This window comes from Mus caroli, unplaced genomic scaffold, assembly GCF_978045245.1.
Source record: "Mus caroli unplaced genomic scaffold, Mus_caroli_1 scaffold_12, whole genome shotgun sequence".
Classification (NCBI taxonomy): domain Eukaryota; kingdom Metazoa; phylum Chordata; class Mammalia; order Rodentia; family Muridae; genus Mus; species Mus caroli.
In genome coordinates this window covers 62,079,834-62,101,794 of record NW_028227267.1, presented here as the reverse complement: position 1 = coordinate 62,101,794, position 21,961 = coordinate 62,079,834, and the positions used below count along the sequence as shown (strand labels likewise).

The window sequence follows — 21,961 nt, the reverse complement described above, 5'->3', positions numbered from 1 at the left end:
CTCTCACTGAGTCCAAGCTTCATGCGTGGTCTGGACCACTGCCAATCACTTAACTTCTGGCTCCCCTGCCTCTGGGTCCCTCTATAATCCACCAGGCAAAGAGCTCTTACTAAAACACAAGTAGCCAGCTGAGTTCATGTCTGTCACCTGGGCCCATGCCTAGAAAACTACCACTCAGGAGGCTGCGGCAGGAGACAGCCACCAAGTGTGAGGTCAGCCTAGGGCTTACATGAACTCCCAGGATGCAGAGAAACATGCTGTCTCAAAAAAACAAACTCACTCACTCACTCAAAGCCTCCTCACTTTTGCTTGAAACTTAAAAAAGAAATTGTCTTGTGTGTATGTGGGTAAGTGCAGCATGCCCGTGGGGACCAGAGGACAGCTCTACCTCCAGCGCGAATCACAGAATCTCTATATTACTCAACTCATTCCGAATGAATATTGTATAAAATGAACTAGCTGGAAGACAACAGAGCTTTGTAATGTGTTGATTTGAGAATCAGACGACACACGTAGCTATAACTTCGCAGCAAGATGCTTAGGTGCTGTTCAGACTCACTTTCCTTTTACAAATTCAGGTACCAGAACTATGCCACTGCTGAGTGAGGACATGCAAGAAGCACTTTCAAGAACAGTGTCAGTCAGATGGCAAATGTTAACGTATCAGCCATTCCTCCTTAGCAAGCTGTAAATGAAGTGATACCGTGTTTCTAACACAAAACATCCATGTTTCTAAACAAAGCAGTTAAAGATGTGAAGGAAACAGGGCATATTTTCTTCAGTTTTCCCCTACTCCAAACTAAAACCAAGAATTAGCTGCTGTGGTGGTTTAAATGAAAATGATGCCACCCATACTCCCTACCTGTAGGCTCATAGAGAGTGGCACTATTTGGAGGTGTGGCCTCACTGGAGGAAGTGTGTCACTGGGGGTGGGGATTGGGGGTTTCAAATGGTCAAGCTGGGCCTAATGTCACTCTCTCCCAGCTGCCTTGGGTTCAAGATGTAGAATTCTCAGCTACTCCTCCAGTGCCATGCCTATCTGTGTGCCACCATGCTTCCTACCATGCTGAGAATGGACTAAACCTCTCAAACAATAAGCAAGCTCCAAGTAAATGCTTGTCTTTGTAAGAGTTGCTGTGGTCATGGTGTCTCTTCACAGCAATAAAAACCCCAACTAAGACAGCTGCAAATGCTGCTTGCCAGAACTCACAAATGTTACTGGAATGAGCCATTTCAACAACTCTCAGCAGACTCCCATCTGCAGGCAATATCAGATATCTTCAGTCAGCAGGCCAATGCAAGACAACATTCCCTGAGCTCATCATCTGAATGCTCAACTTTAAAAGAAGCCAGACTTCCTGATTCAGCAGAACCTGGACAGGAAGGAACACAAGCAGGTATCTCACACCTGACCATATACAATCGCAACAGCTTTGCACCTGTCCAGCAAGCTTCCTAAGAACCCAGGGTATTCAGAGAAGGCTGGGTCAGAGCACGGGCAGATAGGTGGCTTTTAATTTGAGGCCACCCGCATTTGTGTCTTTTCTGCTGCACATATCACAAATGGCATCCATGGAAACCTAGGAGTTCTGTGACTGCAAGTCACAAGGACAACTGTGCTAGAGCATTTGCCCTGTGTATGAGCCCCTACTTCATTCCTTAGCACTACATAAAGAGAGGAAGAGAAAAAAATGAAAAGAAAAACAAGAGGTAGCTGGCACGTGTTGGTAATCCCAGCCCTCAGGAGGCAGATGCTTTACCACACTCAAACACAAACAGGGCAACTGGGCGGGTTCAAGTGCAGCAATACATATTCAGCACGGCAGTGGAATGATGCTTCCAAAGCTCCCCCCCCCCCCCCCCGCCCCAGGACGTTCTCATCCAAATCTCTAGAAGCAACAGACATGTTGTCTTCTGTGGACACACACTTTGCACATGTGACAGTTCTCTATGACAGGAGATGACTGAGGACGGTGCAAGTATGTCTGATCTAGTCACATGGCTCTTTAAAAGCAGAGAAGGCGGGAGACCAGGCAACAAGCCGCAGAATGTGGGCAGTCTCTAGAAACCAGAGTCGCCTCTAGATCCTCCAGAAAAGAACTGCCTGGCCGACTTCTCGTTTGTTTTGATTAGTCAGGACTTCTTGCAAGTCTGAATGTTGATTTGAGGAGTTAAATTTGGAGCCATTTGTTCTAGAAGCAACAGAAAACTGATACAGTCAGCATTCTCATGGCCACCATCACTAAGATGTCAGGAGCCAAAATATAATTTACCTGCTAACATAAAACTGTAGGCTACTGAAGCAGGTCTCGTCACATTAACACATTCAACTTCCGAAAAGCAGAAAAAGCATGTGAAAGCAGCTGTGAGTGCCCAACTGCACAGTGGTTTGAAAGCAGCTGAGTGCCCGGCTGCACATCATGGTAACAGCAGCCCAGCTGCTCAGACTACACACTGCTACACCTCTTCTTTCCCTAACAAGCTGGCCCTTTAATCCCAGCACTCGGGAGGCAGAGGCAGGTGGATTTCTGAGTTCAAGGCCAGCCTGGTCTACAGAGTAAGTTCCAGGACAGCCAGCGCTACACAGAGAAACCCTGTCTTGAAAAACCAAAAAAAAAAAAAAAAGAACAAGCTGGCATCATCTGAGGACAGCCCATGGTGCTTACGGTGAGGTAAAACCTTTCATTTTGCTCACTGACACCCAACACCTCTGTAACACGGGGATTCACCACATCATCACAACTACCGTTAACAACTCAGTCAATACTCCAACTTGTATGTGGCCTCCAGCCACTGGGGCATATCCTCAGAACCTGTGGGGAGCACCCGGGTGAACAGCAAGGCCTCACCCCAGCGTACCTAAGTTCATCCATTTCCCTTTTCTTCTTCATTTCTTCTTTCTCTTTCCTTTTCATCTCCTGAATCTGGGCTTTCTTCTCATTCCTCTCTTCACGGTCTCTGCCTTCCTTCTCTGCTGCGAGGTCTGGAAACTTCTCCAGTTTGGTCTTTTCTAATCGGTTCAAGATTTCATTCACTTTCTTCTCTACCGTCACAATCTTTACCTTTGAGGGAAATAAGGGAAAGTACTTAGCTTTAATTATTTTTCTCTCACCTAAGAGGGCAAGGCTTTGGCTTTCCAGGGCTTTAGCCTCCCAGTTTAACACCCATAGGACGCACAGGACACTCAGCTTGGGGTCAGGCTCCGCCTCCAGCAGTATATGAACACTTACATCCTTCTGCCTGTGAAAGCCTATCTGCCCCACATCCATGTCAGCTGTTTTCTTCAGGTTAGACCATGGCGTGTAAACCACATTAACGTTGTTCATCTTGCAGCCTGCCAAGAGAGACTGTCTTCAGCAGGCAGGAAACATGAGTGGTGCAGCCCTCACCACAGCAAAACATCATCCACCCCAGACGAAGCTTAAGGGCTCACTTCCAATGTCCCAAAATATGAAAGGTCAGTGGGAAATTGACCATTATGCCAAAGTATTAGAGTAGAAAAAGCAAGGGTCCTGGCTCCCGACATGTTTAGGCAGGCTTGTTTAGTTATCAGCGGAGCCTTTTCCCCTAAATAAAACGTATGAGTCTGAAGCGAAATGAGCCACTTTAGCAGAAGCCAGCAAACTCAATCCCTGTCCTCTTGGTACTGAGCAGAGAGAACTTGGTAACTAGAGAGCTGCCAGTGGGGTGTCCTCTGCAAGTTCACAATTCTCTTCAGTCCTCAGCACTGTCCTGTGGTACTAAGAGTGGAACCTGAGGCCTAGCTCCTTCTCTGCTGTGTGACAGGTCACTGCAGAAGGCTAAGGAAAGAGGGGATAACCCCGTGTCACAACTCTTCCCCTCCCTTTTCTCTAGAACCCATACACTCTAAGGACATTAAAAAGAAACCAAGCCAAGAATAAAGAGTCTACAGCTCTTTAAACCAAGGCTCTTCTGCAAGCCAGGGGCACGGGAAAGAACAAGGCTGTGGAAGCGGCTGGAACCCAGAATAAACAGTTTGCTTATTCCATTTTTTACTTCAGTAACTGAAGATCTGAGATTTTACTCATAAAATAAAGCGTCCTCCCTCAGAACCACCTGCTGACTATGGAGCTGGAGACTGGAGGCTCCTAAAGGTAAACTTCGAGCTTCTTAGTCTACGCACCAGGTCTGTAATTAGGGCTGCCTGGGTTGAGACTGAAGGCACCGGTCTACATGAAGGAAGGCGGCCAAGCTCGCTCTCCTTGTGTAATCATTAACGCCAGTGCCTGTTATCAGCTGTGTGCTCTGGGTCCTCTTCCAACTTCATTTAGAACCAGTTCTCTCTTTCTATCCAGGTCTACATCCTACCCCTAGAAACTTATTAGCTCAATCATTTAAACCCACACCTCTCTCAACCCTCTTCATAACCTCTACCCCCATCCTTCTAGACCTTTCGATTTGATTTAATCTTATCTAGAGTTACACAGGCACCAAGCCCAGTATTTTTAACTACTGCCTAAAACACATAAGGTGATTGTTTCCAATTCACACTGCACACTGGACTCACTGAGAGCTCCTGAAAGATAAGGACACTCCCAGACCACCCAGGTCAGTGGGGAAGGAGGACAACAGAGTCAAATGACTCAAAACCTTCACAAATTAAATGAAGGAAAAGCATGGGAGAGAAGGAGAAAAGAAAAAGCGTGATTTAAAGACTCTGGCTCTAAACCTGATACAGTTAAGCATCCCTATACTTCCAGGACCCAGGAAGCTGAAAGAGGAGAATTGTGAGTTGCCAGCCTGGGCCACACAGTGAGTTCCATGCTAGCCCGGGCTACATATCAAGATTCCAGTTCAAAATATCCAAACAAGGGGCTGGGAAGATGGCTCAGCAGTTAATAACACTGGATGTTCTTCTAAAGGATCTGGGTTGAATTTCCTAACAACCACATTGTGGCTCACAATTGTCTGTAACCCCAGTTCCAGGGAATCTGACAACTTCTTCTGGGTTCAAAGGGCACCAGACATACACATAGCACAGAGACATACATGCAAATAAAACACATACACATATAATTATATTTAAAACAAAAAAACAGCTGGATGACTTCCTACTCAAGGAAAGGGAAAGTCAAGAGTCAAGACAGAAAGGACAGTAAAACTAAGAGGTGTGGGATATGAGCATCTAGTTCTCTGACAAGCCTCCTCCTCCTTCTGCTCTCCCCAGACTCATGCTCACTAAAATGGATTATGATCCAAACATAGAAAAAGTAAATGCTAGGCCAACTGACCTTGAATGCTATTGGCCTTCACAAGGTGGGCACAGTCCATCAAAACCTCCTTTGGAATGTCTTCTATCTTCTCTCCCTGCAACACAAAATAAACCAAATAATCCTCTTGGTTACTGATGACCACTGGAGCACTCGCAAGGCATGTGCTGCCTTACCGGCTGGACACGGGCTTACAGACAAGCAGGGGCTCTCCGGGTGGACTGCACCATGCCCACCACAGAATGGTACCTGAACTAGGAGAAGGCATTAGCAGAAAACTATACTCAACACATTTTAAAAACCATGTTGAAGATATTAACTGTAGTTGTGTCTGCACAGTGGTTTCTGCCATCCTCATTCATTTCTGGAAAGCTTGGGGGGAAACTGTCCATTCTGAGATCTAGACGCCTTCCTGGCTGAGGTCCCTGTAACCTTCCTTTGAAACAGATGCCCTGGAGCTCTGGATCCCAAATATCTCCCCTGCCGTCTACCTCCCAGCCAAAATCAGGGTGAAGTTCTTGTGTTCTTCATCTGTTGTGCTGCTCCCATGGGAAGATAAAGTAGCCAGTGGAGGCTGCAGCAGCAGCAGCAATGGATGGACGAGCTCACACAAGTGAACCCAGGAACTCAGAAAGTATAAAGGCCACAGGTTTGCTTTGAGTCACTTTACACCAGTGAGCCAAAATCACTCCCAAATGTCATGACTTTTCTTCCAAAATGGCTGTGTAGCACTGAACACTGCTGAGAGTCTGGATCGTCATGCTTTGTGTTGGATTCAAACCACAATGAAGGCACACAGTGCCTGTCAGATGCTACTCTGCAAAGCTTCAGCATGTGCCAGGTCCTAACCCTCACAATGACTCAATAAAGGAAGAGTTGGTCCCTTCTACACAGGGGGAAGTAGGCAGTTATGTGCTACAGAGTCAGGATTTCAGGCTGTTCTACAAAGCAAGTTCCAGACCAGCCACAGTGACAAAAAAAATAAAAAAGAAAAAGCCAAAGTCAGGTGTGGTGGTGCATGCCTGCCTACAGTCCCATCTACTCAGAAACTGAGGTAGAAAGGTCTTTTGAACCCAAGAGTTCAGGATCAGCATGGCCAACAGTGAGACTTTCTTTCAAAACAAATAAGCATTTCTAAATAAGGGTTTATAATGCTGAAAAATTGCATACAGTCTAATTCTGACAACATAGCTTTCCTATTAACTGCGCCACTATTATCAGCTCACTACAGGCAATCAAAATAACAAACAAGAAAACAATATAATATCAAGTTTACAAACCATGACCCTAAAAAGTAATTTGATCAACCTGGGATACTATGGCTGTAGGTATCCCAAGATTAAGTAGTGTAAATATACCCCAGATGTACAGACAGAATAGAAATGACAGCTTAAACTGAACTTTCAGTAACAATGTTTTGGATGGAAATCACAAGGCAGAAGATCAAAAAATTGTTACACTGCTGTCCTTGGGTTCTCAGCTGCTTAAAGCCTGAGCTGCAGTATCACAACCTGGCAACTGCAGGTTTCTGAAACTCACAGTGGTCCCAAATTAATTCATAACCAATTCCTTCTGGCATCGCTTCCCATGTTGCCCAGTGACTTCACTGCAGCCTCCATTCTGAACACACAACAGGTGTGAGCCACCATACAACTTGAGGGCAAGGAACGCTGCCAGAGGCTGCAGCTCAGATTTAAGAGATCTCATGTTATAAATTACTGTCATGTATGCTTGTAATCCCAGCATTCAGAAGGGAGATCACAAGTTCAAGGCCAGCCTGCTCTACTTAGCAGGTTCCTGACCAGATCTCCACAGCAAAACTTTATTAAAAACTTTTTTTGGACTGGGCATGGTGGCACATGCTTTTCAATCTAGCACTCAGGAGGTAGAAAGATCTCTTTGAGTTCAAGGCCAGCCTGGACTACATAATGAGACTGTCTCAAAACAAAAACAAAATAATAATGAATAAGAGGTTGGGTGAGTTAGGCAGAGCACATAGGCTGAGAGCGATCTTACTAGAGCTGGATAAATATGAGCCACAGAACACAGCATCTGAATCTACACAAGGGCCCATAGCAGATATAAACACAAGTCTTTATTTTTGCAAATATGGGGGAAAGAAAAGAGTCCCATCCTGCATGAACCCCAAATAATGAAACTACCCCCCTCCAAAACGTGGAACTACATTTTCCCCTGCCTGAGTAGAAGCTGGACCCCAATCTGATTTGTAGTAACCAAGTCTGGAAATGCAGTGCCACAGTGGAGAAAGGTGGCAGGCACAGCCCTGGCCAGGCAGTCCAGGCTCATGTCACTCGTGTAAGTCATGTTAACACATGTACTATCTGACATGATGGAGGGGAGGCCACTCCCACCTGTGAGTCTATGCAGTCATGAGAAAAACTACATAGAAGATCACTAAGTGAACTGTCAAGGTCATAAAAAAGGGGACAAAAGGACAAGTAAGTGCACTATGACGCCTCACCATGGTTTCTGGAAGAGGAAAGGGACATTAATGGGAAAACTGCTCAAATCAACTCCAGAACTTAGTTGACGGTATCTCCGCCATGTAATGTGAGATGCTAGCAGCAGGGAAGTCATATGACCTTTGTAACTTTCTAAAACCTTGTAAGTCCAAAGTACATACTTTAAAAAACATAATACATACTATGTAGTTTAACTATTGAAAATACAAATACAAGCAAGTTAGAAAGAAATGGTGGTGCTGCATTCCCAGGGCACATGAACTCTTCATTCCTGCATCGCCACCGCTGTTTTAGACTGACACTCTGATAAGGGGAACAAGCGCCCTCGTGAGCCAGGTGACCTGAGTGAGTCGGAGAAGCAGCCACTAAAATAGACATCAGCATCAGATGGACTGAGGGGGACACAAGCAGAGGGGATAGGTAATGCACCGAGCTGGCTAGACAAGGCAGGGCTTCTACCTGGGAAAGCATCCAGAATTTTCCATAACAATTATCTGGATAGGAGGAAGACATTTACTAATCTTTATGACTTTGAACACATTTATTATTTAAGCAACTTAATCCCACAAAAAAGAATATATGATGTTCATCTATAAAGGAAAGGTCATGAATTCATGCTTACATTCAGTTACCTTTTGTAATCGTAGGTACACATGGGCCGAAGAGAGTTTGTCCACGTGAAACCTACAAAGAAGGAAACCACTTTTAGCAACAACAAGGCAACCATGTCTTCAGCCACTTGCACTGAAAGCATCTCATTCCAAGACAGTATTCTCGGGGACTTATCACACATGAAGCTCCATGGAGCGTATCAGACAGTCACCATCTCCAAAGGCTGCCCAGCAACCTGGAGAGGCAAGACAAACTTGAGAGCTGTGTAGCTGTGCCTGGCTATGAGCCAAGGTGAGTCAGATAATAACTATGAAACATCCTGGGTAGACTGCAGCTTCAAGCGACAAGAAGAGCTATCAGTGACCAAAGGCTTTGTGGAAGAGCTGAGATTTGGCTGGCCCGACCAAAGCACAGGCCAAGAAGGAAAACAGGGAGAGAATTTCAGATGAGAAAGGATGGAAGAAGTCAGTGAAGGCCCACTGTTTTGCCCACCTGGGAGCTTTGCAGGACTTTGGTCTGGAGAAGAGGAAAATATGGTTTCTGATACCTCCAGGTTTCAAGTGATGGCAGAACAATCAAGACCAAGTATCGAGTGCAGAATCAGAAAAGTTAGCTCACTAAAACATCATTAAATGAGCCAGATGAAGCAGACTAAGAATTCTTCCAACCTCACACCCTGCCACACACACACTGATGATGATATCAACACACATCCCTGGGTGAACATAGCCTATATGGTACTGAAACTGTCTGGAAATCATTTAGAATGCCCCATAGCACACCCCCACCCCTTTTTTCCCTTGAAGTAGGGCCTCATTACAAAGCCCTGGTTCTTGCTATGTAGACTGAACTAACTTTGAATTCACAGAGAACCTCCTGCCTCTGCCTCCTAATGCTTTAATTAAATTCTTAAATTCACTTTTCTTTAGAGTTTGTACTGGCTAGTTTTATGTCAATTTGGCACAAGCTATAGTCATCAGAAGTTCAATTGAGAAAATGCCTCCAAAAGATGGCACTGTAGGCAGTAAGCCTGTAGGGCATTTTCTTAACTAGTGATTGATGTAGGAGGGCCCAGCTCATTGTGGGTATGGCCACCTCTGGGCTGGTAGTCTTGGGTTCTAGAAGAAAGCAGGCTGAGAAAGCCAGTAAGCACACTCCTCTATGTCCTCTGCATCAGCTCCTGCCTCCAGGTTCCTGTCCTCACTGCTTTTGATGGTGAATGTTATATTGAACTGTAACTGAAAGAAACTCTTCCCCAAGCTGTTTTTGGTCATAGAGTTTTATTGCAGCAATTATAACCCTAACTAAGATGGGGTTCTTATCGTACATCAACTTAATGCAATCTTTTAAAACTGATGTGACATTCTTCATTCATATAATTAGCCAAATAAAGCTGATTCACTTTGCAGCACAGAGATGGGCCTAGAATTTAAGCATCAACAATAAACAAGGCTATGCACACTTGACAGATACTGCGACCCTGTTAACTTTAGTGGGTACTGTTCCTAACAAGGTTTGGGGAAGCCTGTAGAGACGGTGCAGAGTAGCAAAGGTCTGTAGTTCCAACAGGCAGGAATACTATGAGTGCAGCGTCAGCCTGGACTACTTCGAGAAACCCTAGCTCAAAACCAAACAAAAACCTAAGGCAGGAAGCATCATTGCATCCCATTACAGACTTCCGAGGCATTTTCTTGTTATCAACTTCTGTTTTAGTGTTAAAAGGATCACACACTCAGTACACAATATAACAAGTATGATTCAGTATGAAGGTTAAGATTATGCCCACAAAGAAGCTAAATACCTTGTTATTTGTTCTGGGTATAAAACAATACTCAGACTTTGGGCAAATGATTTACGTTGCCTTATTCTTCGTCATTACTGATAGCCAGTCATGTTTTTCCAAGCTGTTCATTTACTCATTTGCATTCCCATGCAAAATTCATAGTAATTGTCACCCTTAGTTGGGCATTTTTCTGTCCAGAAAAATTCATTCTCCTTTCAGGATCTTAAGAAAAATATTATGCTATGAACTGACCTCAACTGAAAAGGTGCACCTGCCATTCTGGCTCCTGCTTGTTTAGTGTCAGCTCTTAATAACAGCAAGAGTAGCTCTATTAGATTCTGTTTTCTTCCTCAAGGTCTCCTAAATGGACTGCTGCCAATAGAAATACCAAAATAATACACACTAGCGAGTTCATACCTAAGTAATCAAAGCACACATAAGAGTAACATGGCCAGAGTGGTGGTTTGAATGAGAATGGCCCTCAGAGGCTCATATTTGAATGCTTAGTCACCAGGAAGCAGAACTCTTTGAAAGGATTAGGAGGTGTGGCCTTGTTGGCTTAAGTGTGTAGAAGGAGAGTGAGCTTTGAGGCCCAGTCTCTCTCCCTCTGGCAGCTGCCTGAAGATCAGGCATAGCTCTCAGCTACTGCTCCAGTTCCATGTGTGCCACCATACGCTCTGCCATGGTGACAATGGAGTAAGCCTCTGAAACTGTAAGCAAGGCCCCAACTAAATGCTTTCTCTTATTAAGAGTTGCTGTGATCATGGTGTCTTTTCACAGCTTGTATGATATCTTCAGGCTTACATATAGCAGTGTATGATTACAAAGGGTAAAGAGACAGAGAGAAGTGCAGGGTTTGAGATACCCACTCCTGGAACAATTCAGCACAAACTACTTCCTATAAAAAGTCTTTCCAGTTTCACTAAAAACACTCACTCAGAGTTTAAAGTATGCCCACTCTCGCCTCGTGTCCTTGTTATGTCCTTGATATCCCTCACTAATTCAGAGATTAAAGTTTTCAATAAAAGCAACAATTACCGGAGGGTGCAGAGGCCCAGGGAATGGTTCAATTTCTTAAAGTGGGGTCCATGAAACTACTTCTCATTAGGCAGTCTGGGGGCAGCAAGGACACATCTTTTCTCTTTTCCTCACTTAAAAACTAATTTGCTTCTAATCTCATTTAATCCTTAGAAAGTTCTTTGCTTAAAGGAACCTCAGATTTACCAGGATAGACTCAAGATGCTGAAACAGGTAAATTCTCCAAACCAGCATCAGAGAATACCAGGTTAGAACTCTGCACTGCAGATGAGCTCGGGAGTCACTCTTGGCCCCTGCAAAATTGTCAGGATTGTCAGCACATGAAGTGGAATGGGCCCTGAGGTCTGGGGTTACTCCAGCTTCCCTGAGTTCTCAAATAGCTTCTGAACATAAAAGTCAGCTGTGCTGAGCTTTGGCCATTCATCCCTAGCCTACTAAAGGTGCCACAGGGGAACTCTAGGTCGCTATCATCCTGGTGAGTCTCAACTTTAAAAAAAAATTGAAAAAACTCAAGCTGTAATTTACTAGTGTGGGTTTTAAATTAGAAATCTGTCTAAATGAACTAGAAATTATACCTGTTTAACTTAAAAAAAATGTTTAAAAGGTATGGTAAACTGACTTTCAAGGTGTATCTGAATATATAACCTTTCCTACTAGGCAGCTATGTGTCAAGTCTGTAGGCTAATATACAACACAGATAGACACAGTAGCTGTAGTTCTAGCACTTGGAAGACTGAGGCAAGAAAGTGAGTTCCAGGAAAGCCTGGAATAGAGTTAAACTCTACCTTGAAAAGAGTAAAAGGGGACAAAAAGATAGCAGGTAACTACCTCACCAAGAAGTATAGACACTGGCATCAGAGAGGCTTTAGCTGGGGATGACAGGTATTCAAAGGGGAGACAAGGAAGCGCTTCAGCATGTGTGTTTCTATGAAGGCAGCAAGTGAGTCAAGCATAAACTTTTGTTATGTTCCAACACCGACGACCTCTTGTTCACAAAACAGGTAAATCACTGTCCTATGGAGGTTGTAGGGCCTTCTGAAGGAAGGCCAGAAATTCCCAGCAGTATAATCTGCCTACATGAGTGAAGGGGCCCTACCTAAGCAGTGTCTAACTTGATGGTACACTTGAGTGCAGAAGCTAGGAACTATGCAGGTAGGAACTGTGCCGGAACAGTTTTGATTCTTTTAACCTTTCAAATTCCTCATGTTTCTGCCACCTACTGGTTTTCAATGTGGACTTCGGAATGACAGGAGAACATGCCCATTGGAGCCATGAACTAGAGCCCTTCATAACCAAGTAGATAGAAGTCCAAGAGATAGTAGCCTGCTCAAGGCCATCCACCTTACTGAAAACGGAACCAGCTCTTCTGAAAAGTGGCCGTCCAACCTCACAGTACTGTAAGGAAATCAGAGGGCTGGGGAGCTCACAGCTGGAGAAAAGGTCTGTAGACAGTTACAGCAATGGGCCTGGGGCAGGGAGGGGGAGCAGGGAACTGAACAGGGAAGAATGGTGCCCTGAGGCGAGGGAAAAATCAACCCCAACATTTAGAAGCTGAGCTGGGCCTGGGAGAGCCTGGGCTGGGCCAATAATAACCAGAGCAGACCTATTCTGTTCCTCATCTGAAAGGTGGGCATGGTAGCAACACTGCAGAGGCTGTTGTGAGATTAAATGTATACTTGACAGTATTTGGCAGTTAAGTGCTTGAAACATGTACATTATTGCCATCATCCCCAAATAAACTGAGAACTTATCCAAGAAGCATGATAGCCACTGAAGTGGTAAGACAGGTTCCAGGACAGAGAATAAGCAGTGGAGAATGAACATGGACAAGACCGTAGTAAGAAGCTAAGTTAGGAGCCCGCCCGCACCCTTCTCTTTGGTCACAGAATGAACACTGAAGGGCACAGCAGCTATTCACTCAGAAACTCCATGAATGAAAACAGCATGGAGGCAATGTGTTTAAATTATAGGTGGCAGGTAGATAGATCTCCAAGTCTGAAATCTAAATGAAACAGATATTTGCTACTTACCAAATATCTTCAGGCCAGCCATACTTTATCAGATCTTCATCTACAATAAAATATAAGAGGAGGGAAAAAGAAACTAAGAAAGCTGTTAAGTGGAAATACACCAGGATTTTTATGTTGGTAAAGGGAAAAAAATACTATCACCCCCCCCTACACACACAAACACTGTCACACACACACACACACACACACTCTCTCTCTCTCTCTCTCTCTCTCTCTCTTCCTTGATGGAGAAAACAGTGGTGGGGACTTGGAAGCTTGACAAAAAAAAAAAAAGAATACAGCTTTTACAGTCAGACAATATACTTAAGATATTGATACTTAAAAAGATAAAGATATACAGAGGATATACTTAAGGATATTTCGAACAAAGTCTAGGAGGAAAGGAAAGATCACGAATGAGATGAAGCAGCAGCAGACAGATGTGAAAGAGTGAGAAGGAATTACTCTGGGAGGTAGGGAGTGGAACTCAAGCCTTGGGAGGAATGAAGAGGAACAAGCTTCTGAGGGCGGGGAACGACTGAGTGTGCACTGTATTATCTGATATTTTAAATTATACGCGGCAGGTAAGCCATTAAAGGTAAAGTCAATTATTAACTGCGAGGAAAGCATGTGATTCCTGTGTGATGGCTTTAAACGTACCTAAGAAAGAAAGGACAGCCTTCGGGCTAAGCGCTATACACAACCCTTTGGAGAGGACACTGTTGGCACTAGCTGACACCGGAAGCTTTCTGCTAGACATTAGAAATTTACTATGGAAAGTGGGAAGCTGAACAAATCACCACAAAAAGAAAAAGAAAATACTAATGGTAAAACTAATGGTAAGTGTGCCATGAATGGCTGAGGCCACCTGCTGGCTATAAAGAGAACAGACCTGCCAAGAGCTCGGCAAATACACTACTTAAAAATTCCATTTATGTTGTATCCAGTGTGGTGCTTACTTGGAAACTGCCTGGCTACTGGAAATAAATGGGTGATGCCAAGAATATTTCCAAAAGGGGACTTTAAAATGCAGCTTCCTTTCATATAAGGCTAATTTGGAGGGGCTGACAACTCCATTCAACTCTAAGTCTCCTGATGGGCAAATGTTCCATATATACAGACACAATGGCACAAAATACCAGAGGGCTCTAGACATCTAGACTCACAAATGGACTCTGAATCTAGGGGTGTGTCTCTAGGCATAAATTCTACCACAAATGTGAAGGCTTCTCAACTCAATGCCTCAAACCACCCCTCCTACCGCATGTGCTAGTATGAAATGTGGTAACAACTGCATTTTGTCCACATTTTAAAACAGGTTTTATATTTCAGAGCAGTTTTAGGTTCACAACAAAGTCAGCACATGCTACTTTTTGTGTCTGGATGCCAGAATGCAGCAAAACTGCCACCTACATCTTTCTAACAGAGGCTGGAATGAGGCCTCCCTCCATAAAGAGGAGACAACCACAGAAGGAAAACAGAGACCGGCGGAAATGTCAGAACCACCGCTAGTCCACCCATGTGAACCAGAACAGTGCAGGCCTTTAAGAAATATGTAAAGCCCCCCGCCCAGTTATATCGTGTAAAACCTGCATCACTCAGGAAGCAGCCTGGCTCTAAGTGCTTCCCAGTGGCTGTGGTCTCATGCTCTTCCACTGTGATGTAGTAGAAAGAAAACCACATTTGGCAGCCTTGGCATCTGCTTTCATATCCATTCTAAGTAACCATGGCTCTTGTAGCAGTGGCTTGCTATTCAGTGTAGAACATGAGACAGCCTCCTTTTCTCCAGGACCAGTGTTATCATGGGCTACAAGGAGAAACTAAAACTTAAGTATTCATATAATATGGATGACTTACCATTAGGTCACACCTAAGTCAACGCCATACACCCATTACAATGAAAGACTGCTTCAAAGTGTGGGCTACTTTATCTTGCTGTGGTTTGTTGTTTCTCACTTCATAATGACAGTCTTGATCTTACCAGTTCTGCTTTATAGCACCCATTTTGGACTTGTTTATATCATTACTGTTAAGAATCTCTTACTGAAGATGGTATGTGTGTCTCTTTTAATGCATATAAACTATCAAATTCTAACTGTTGTCAATGTCAAGCTGTACCAAACTAGATTGTGATAGTTTTAGAAAGAAATGGGAAAAGCAGATAAGGAATATCAAAAGATTACACACAGACAACAGTGTGACCAGCTAGCTCAGACCGACCCCAGGGAATGTTCCCAGAGAAGCAAGGTGGGGAGTGGTATCTGGGAGCTTAAGAACTTTCAGGGATTCTACCTACCAGCTAAGAGTGCTCCTATGGGGTAGGCACTGTGTGATGGTTTGTATATGCTTGGCCCAGGGAGTGGCACTGTTGAGAGGTACAGCCTTGTTGAAGTAGGTATGTCACTGAGTGTGGGCTTTAATACTCTAGTCCAAGCTGCCAGGAATACTGCTAGTGGAAGCCAGTATTCCACTAGCTGCCTTCAGATGAAGATGTAAAACTCTCAGTGCTGCCTGCGCCATGCCTGCCTGGATGCTGCCCTACTTACACCTTGATGATAATGGACTGAACCTCTGAACCTGTAAGCCAACCCAATTAAATGTTGTCCTTTATAAGACTTGCCTTGCTCATGGTGTCTGTTCACAGCAGTAAAGCCCTAAGAAAGAAGTTGTTGCCAGGGACTAGGGTATTGCTGTGATAGGCCTGACCATGCTTTTGTCTGGAGGAATGTGGACTTGGGGAAAGCAGTGGAATGCTTTAAATGAGGCTTAATGGACTATCCTAGTAAGAATATGAAACACTTTGTTGCTGAGATGGATTTGAACTGTGCAGACCTGGCCCAAGAGGGTTCAGTGGAGAAGAATTTCAGTATGTGGCCTAGAGACTGTTTTTGTGGTATTTTGATGAAGAATGTGGCTGCTCTTTGCCCTTGTCTTAAGAGTCTACCTGAGTCTAAGGTAAAGAGATTTATATTAATTGCATTGACAATGGAACCCTCAAAAAAAAGCCCAGCAGGGACCTGCTCTCTGATTCAGTCTCATGAAGAGTGTTTTGAACAAGCGTAGCAATCATAGAAGGAAAAATATAAAATATATGGCTCGAGTATTAAAGGGGCAAAAGAAGTGAAATGGAGCTGAATCCTGTGTTCTAGGAGATAACAGATTAAGGGATTTCAGGGCAAGATCCCATCCAGCTAAATTTAGATCCAAGCATGGTGGTACACACCTTTAATCCCAGAAGACAAAACCAAACAGTGCAAGGCCAGCCTGGGACAAAGCATGTTCTAGGAGAAGAAAAGCTTAAATCCAGTCATGGTGGTACAAGCCTTTAATCCCAGCATTACAGGAGACAGATCCATGAAGATCACCGAGTTCAAGGTCAATCTATAGAGCAAGTTCCAGGAAAGCCACACTTAGGCAGTGAGGGAGTTGGTAACAGAATAAGGGGGTGGGGCTGGGGGCATGTTCTAGCCCCAGCAGGGAGTAGAACATGGCAGCTTCAGTCATGTGACTCTGGCTTTAGAGTGAAAAATAGAAGGGACTACTGGGACAATTGATGCAGGTTAGCTGGTGCTAAGAAATTAGCAGTGATTAAGAGACCAGCATCCTGAGCTGAAATCTTCTGGGAAGTGTTTTCTGAAAGCACAAAGAAACTGTGTTCCAGAGAGAGCCAAGGCTGTACATTGTGCTGCAGCTGTACTTGGTAATGGGTAAGAATCACCCAGGTGGTACTGGTTTTAAAGGCATGAAGGGGTCATGAAGAGCAGCTGAGGCTTAGCACTGTGAGAGGCCATGGAAGGCCACTGGTAAAGGTGCAGCCTCAGTTGCAGTTGATGCCCAGGACTAAAAGCGTCATGCAAAAGATTTGAAGCTTGGCACTGAAAGAAGAAAAGCTGAACTCTCCATGAACTCTTCAGCTCAGGGTCCTCTTACCCCTCCCATCTGGAGATTGTTCCCGGAACACACCTGAACTTTTTACCCCAAGGTACCCCCTCCCAATTGGAAACTGCTCCGGGAACATTTTTTAGATAAGGGGTCTCCTGGAACAAACCTAGTCCTACCCCTCCTAACTGAAGACTGTTCCAAGAACATTTTTGAGATAGGGGCCTCCTGGTACTACCCCAGAATGTTCCAATAGATCGAGTACATTGCCAAAATATAGGACACGACCCCTTGGTTATGTAAAGCCCCTTGGCAAAGCCCCTTGGTGACGTAAAACTTGTACTTTTCCCCTTACCCTTCTCCTATAAAGGCCTGTGACAAGTCTGGGCCAATTGTCGATTCTCCTCTGCACCTTGCTGGCTGCATGAGTTTCGACCCCAGATATCTGGTATATGTGCTTTTTATGTGCTTTCTTGTCATTGCTGTATTAAATCTTACTCTCTATACATCTTAAGTTCGGTCTCAGTGTCTTCTTGGGTGCGCGGCTGCCCCGAGGCTTGAGTGAGTGTCTCCCTTTGGGAGTCCTGGAGTCTTTCAGCACCATGAAGAGAGCCTATGCAAGGCTACTGGTCAAGCCTAGTCGCAGCAGAAGACCCCAGTGTATTGCAGATGCCAGTACCATGGGATGGTCACCAATAACAGCAGCAGCAGTGGAGTGAATCTACCTGAGCTTAGAGTGCTACAGAGGGCAGAGCTGGAGAAGCGACATTTGAAAGAGCCCAAAAGATCATGTGTGGATCCCAGACATTGAAACAAGAGGCTGCAATGTTGAATTTGCCTTGGCAACCCCAATATTTTCGCCATGCCAGAGCCATGGGATATGGACTGAGGGATGCTGCTAACAGAGTGAAAGCAGCCCAGGAAAAGAAGCTTGTTGCAGTCCACAGAGATGAGAAAGGAGTTGGAGATCTGAAGACCACTTTGACATCAGACAAGGAGATGCAGAGTTTGGAGTCTGCCCAGTTGGTTTCCTATCTTGATTCAGGGATTACAGTTATGTGATTGGATGGAGCTCAGAAGAGACTTTGAACTTTGGACTTTTGACATTGTTAATAATGCTACAGACTATGGGGACTTTGGAGGTTGGACTAAATGTAATTATGCTATGGTTAGATATGGCCCCTATAAACTCAAGTGTTTGAACAAGCCTATAGGAGTCAGGGAGTGGAATATGAAGGTTTGAATATGCTTGACCCGGGGAGTGGCACTGTTGGGAGGTGTGGTCTCATTGGAGTAGGTGTGTCACTGTGGGCATGGGCTTTAATACCCTAGTCCTAGTTGCCTGGAAGCCAGTATTCCACTAGCAGCCTTCAGATGAAGATGTAGAACTCTCAGCTCTGCCACCATCATGCCTGCCTACATGTGCCCTGCTCCCCACCTTGATGATGATGGACTGTACCTCTGAACCTGTAAGCCAACCCAATTAAATGTTGTCCTTGTAAGACTTGCCTTGGTCATGGTGTCTCTTCATAGCAATAAAACTAAGACACACTGCATACAGGTCCTTTTCCTTAATCTAGACAACCCTCTGCAGTAGCTACATGAGCCTCTCATGTCTAAGAACTCAGAGGTCTCAGAGGCTGCGTAACTGCAGCTTGTCCGCTGGGGAGCTGACTCTGGCGTGACTTCAAGCTGTCTCCTAAACCCTCACACTACCTGTATTTTCCAATCCTGAGGAATGACACTCTTCTCTCCAGCTCCTTCTGAGGTTCAGCCTGTCTCCCCTTCACTGTGAGGATCAGGGTTGCAAAACTCTGTGCTGTCTTGACCACCAAGAAGGTCAACTTGAACTAGTCAGAGTGGTTCACATTCCTAAGCTCCGCTCTCCAGAGGGTGAGGCAAGAGACTGACTGAATTCTAAGCCTCTGTGCTATACACAGCGCAATCTTTGTCTCAGAAGTGAAAACAAAATGTAGCTTAGTTGTAGTATTTGTGTTCGGCTTCAGGAGGCCCTCAGTTCTACTATCCCCTATAATGCTGGGATGGCAGACATCCAAGGGACACATACTACAGTTAAGCTACATGCCAGGCCCAGCTGAACAGGACAAGCAGAGGAGAGACAGAAAGTCAAACCTCATAGAAGTAGAGACTACTGGTGGCTGGGGAGCTCTGGGAGACACTAGTCAATTGGTAAAACAATGATCTAGGGGCTGGAGAGATGGCTCAGCAACCGGTTAAGAACACTGACTGCTCTTCCGAAGATACTGAGTTCAAATCTCAGCAACCACATGGTGGCTCACAACCATCCATAAAGAGATCTGATGCCCTCTTCTGGTAATGTGTGAAGACAGCTACAGGGTACTTAGATATAATACAATAAATAAATCTTTTAAAAAAAAGCAATGATCTATTAGGAGCACTTCTGGAATTCTGTCGCAGGGTAAATACAGTTATCAAAGTCTATGCCGAAGTGGCTAGAAGACAGGATGCTGAATACTCTAACTGCAAAGGAATAATCAGTGTTTGAGGTGACAGATATGCTGTGGATTTCAACTTGATCACCACACAATGTGTGCACGTATCAAAACACTGTATTTGAAATGTGGGCAACTGTTGTTTGTCAAGTCTAATTTTCAAAAGGAATTAATCAGTAACAAAACACATAAACCCAACAACGAGGGCACAGGAACAGCACTTACCTGCCCGGAATTTCAAAATCAAATGCTTTTGTAAACTTACTTTCATATTTATCCTTTCCCATGTAAATAGTGTAAGTAGATGAATTAACTAAAATAAAACAAAAATAAAAAGACAATTAGTGGGGACCCATCGCATGGCCATGGGCTATACCTGGCTCACCTACCTGCTCTTGTGCATCCTCTGAGTTAAGAATAAGATGTATCCTTTTAAATGACTGATAGCAGCAGGCCAAGACTAAACTATAGACTGCATAAGTCTTTTTTTTTTTTTTTTTTTTTGGTTTTTTGAGGCAGGGTTTCTCTGTGTATCCCTGACTGTCCTGGAACTCACTCTGTAGACCAGGCTGGCCTCGAACTCATTAAGTCTTACTGAGGGTAAAACAGTAACTTGTCCCCAAAGATGATGCTTAGCAATGCTTACTGCTCAATAGTTGCTTTCCTCCTTTTCAAGAAAATAACTCTATTTTAAAATTTCTCTTAAGGGATAGAGTTTAATGGCACTTTCCAGCTCAGTCCTATACCTTTGCCTTCTTCAACGATAATGACAATAACAACAACCATTCCCCATAATGAACAACAATCTCTACTACAAACATTTAAAAACAGATCCCTACACATGGGAGACAGAGGCAGGTGGATCTCTGAGTTTGAGGTCAGCCAGGTTTACAGGGTGAGTTCCAGGATAGCCAGGGCTACACAAAGAAACCCTGTCTCAAAACAACTATATAAACACGTGTGTCTATGTGTGTGTGCATAGTATATGTAATGAATATAATGTATTCTTAAACTTAGCTAGCTGGCATTGCTTATATCTCATTGTGCTACGATGGTGGATGCCCTGTTCCACTCAGGGTGACCACAGTTCTCAAACTTCTCCAAACACTGGCTCTAACGTCCTCCAGCTACCTCGAACAAACTAAATCCTAGTTTTTACATTGAAGTAATGAGCATTTTTGTTGCTTAGACAGCTTTCCTTAATCTTGATTCTAAAGTACAAGATTAGGACTGAAAGGACTAGATACACACCCTACCAAAACTTGCTGGACCCTAAATGGAGCTAAATTTGTGAGTTGGTGTTCAGTCTACAAAGCACAAGTCCTGGTAGATAGAAACAGAGTTGGCTGGAGAGTCTGTACCCCTGAGCAGAACACACACAGGGCAGTGATGGTGTTGTATGCCTATAGTCCCAGCATTTGAGTGGGAGAAGGGTCTGGAATTCATGCTGTCCTTAGCTACGGAGGCTGGCTTAGGGCAGTCTGGTCTGAGACTCTGACAAAAAACAAATAAAAGTTAAGAGACCATACATTCGCAGGGCGGTGGTGGTGCAGGCCTTTAATCCCAGCACTTGGGAGGCAGAGGCAAGCGGATTTCTGAGTTCGAGGCCAGCTTGGTCTATAGAGTGAGTTCCAGGACAGCCAGGGCTACACAGAGAAACCCTGTCTCAAAAAATGCAAAAAGAGAGAGAGAGACAGAGAGACAGACCATACATTTAGAAGGCCAGGGAGTTTCTGCCCCCACCTCCTGGATCACAGGACTCCAGGAGTGGACCACACACTCAGTTTATGTGGCATTAGAGATCAAACCCCAGACTTCAGGAATACTAGACAAACACTCTAACTCAAACAACTGTCTGTCACTCCAGTTCCAGGGGATCTATCATCCTCTTCTAGCCTTGATAGGCACTAGGCACACAAGTGGTATGTAGATGTGCATGTGGGAAAAATACCTACAGACATAAAATAATTTTTAGAAGTAGCATGGCTACAAAAAAGAAAAACAAACAAACACCCTCACACTGAAGGACACTTCACAAAATAATGCTTCAGTTAAAAGTATCATGAAAGGCTAGGTAGTACATGCCTTTAATCCCGGCACTGGGGAAGCAGAGCAGAGGGTAGCAGATCTCCATGAATTCAAAGCCAGCCTGATCTACACTGTGAGTTCTAGGCCAGTCAAGGGCTACATAATGAGATCCTGTCTCAAAAATAAACAAACTAAAAAGTACTAAGAGATAAAACCACCAAACAATAACTCCAGATTTGGGGACCTAGAAAGTCATGCCAACGTTAGGGAGCCTTCAGGCAGGAGAGTATGTTTGAAGCAACCTGAGCCACTCACTGTCTCAAGAAGGGGCAAAAATCAACACAGCAGCCAACTGTGTAAGTAGGGCACTATGCTAAGGAGACAAGACAGACTGCCCCTCAAGAGACCTGCCCGGTAGCTCAAG

The 21,961-nt window shown here is 44.4% G+C and overlaps 1 protein-coding gene across 1 annotated transcript in view; it reads right to left on the bottom strand.

Annotated features, from left to right (window-relative positions):
• Window positions 1–21,961, bottom strand: part of Ccdc25 (coiled-coil domain containing 25) — a 31,762-nt gene that overhangs the window by 8,912 nt on the left and 889 nt on the right. The window contains exons 2-7 of the mRNA XM_021181744.3: window positions 19,775–19,822; window positions 13,178–13,217; window positions 8,347–8,398; window positions 5,253–5,328; window positions 3,231–3,334; window positions 2,860–3,062 (exon numbers count right to left, since the gene is read on the bottom strand). Of these exons, the coding sequence (XP_021037403.1) occupies window positions 2,860–3,062; window positions 3,231–3,334; window positions 5,253–5,328; window positions 8,347–8,398; window positions 13,178–13,217; window positions 19,775–19,822 (523 nt within the window). The remainder of the gene's footprint in view (window positions 1–2,859; window positions 3,063–3,230; window positions 3,335–5,252; window positions 5,329–8,346; window positions 8,399–13,177; window positions 13,218–19,774; window positions 19,823–21,961) is intronic.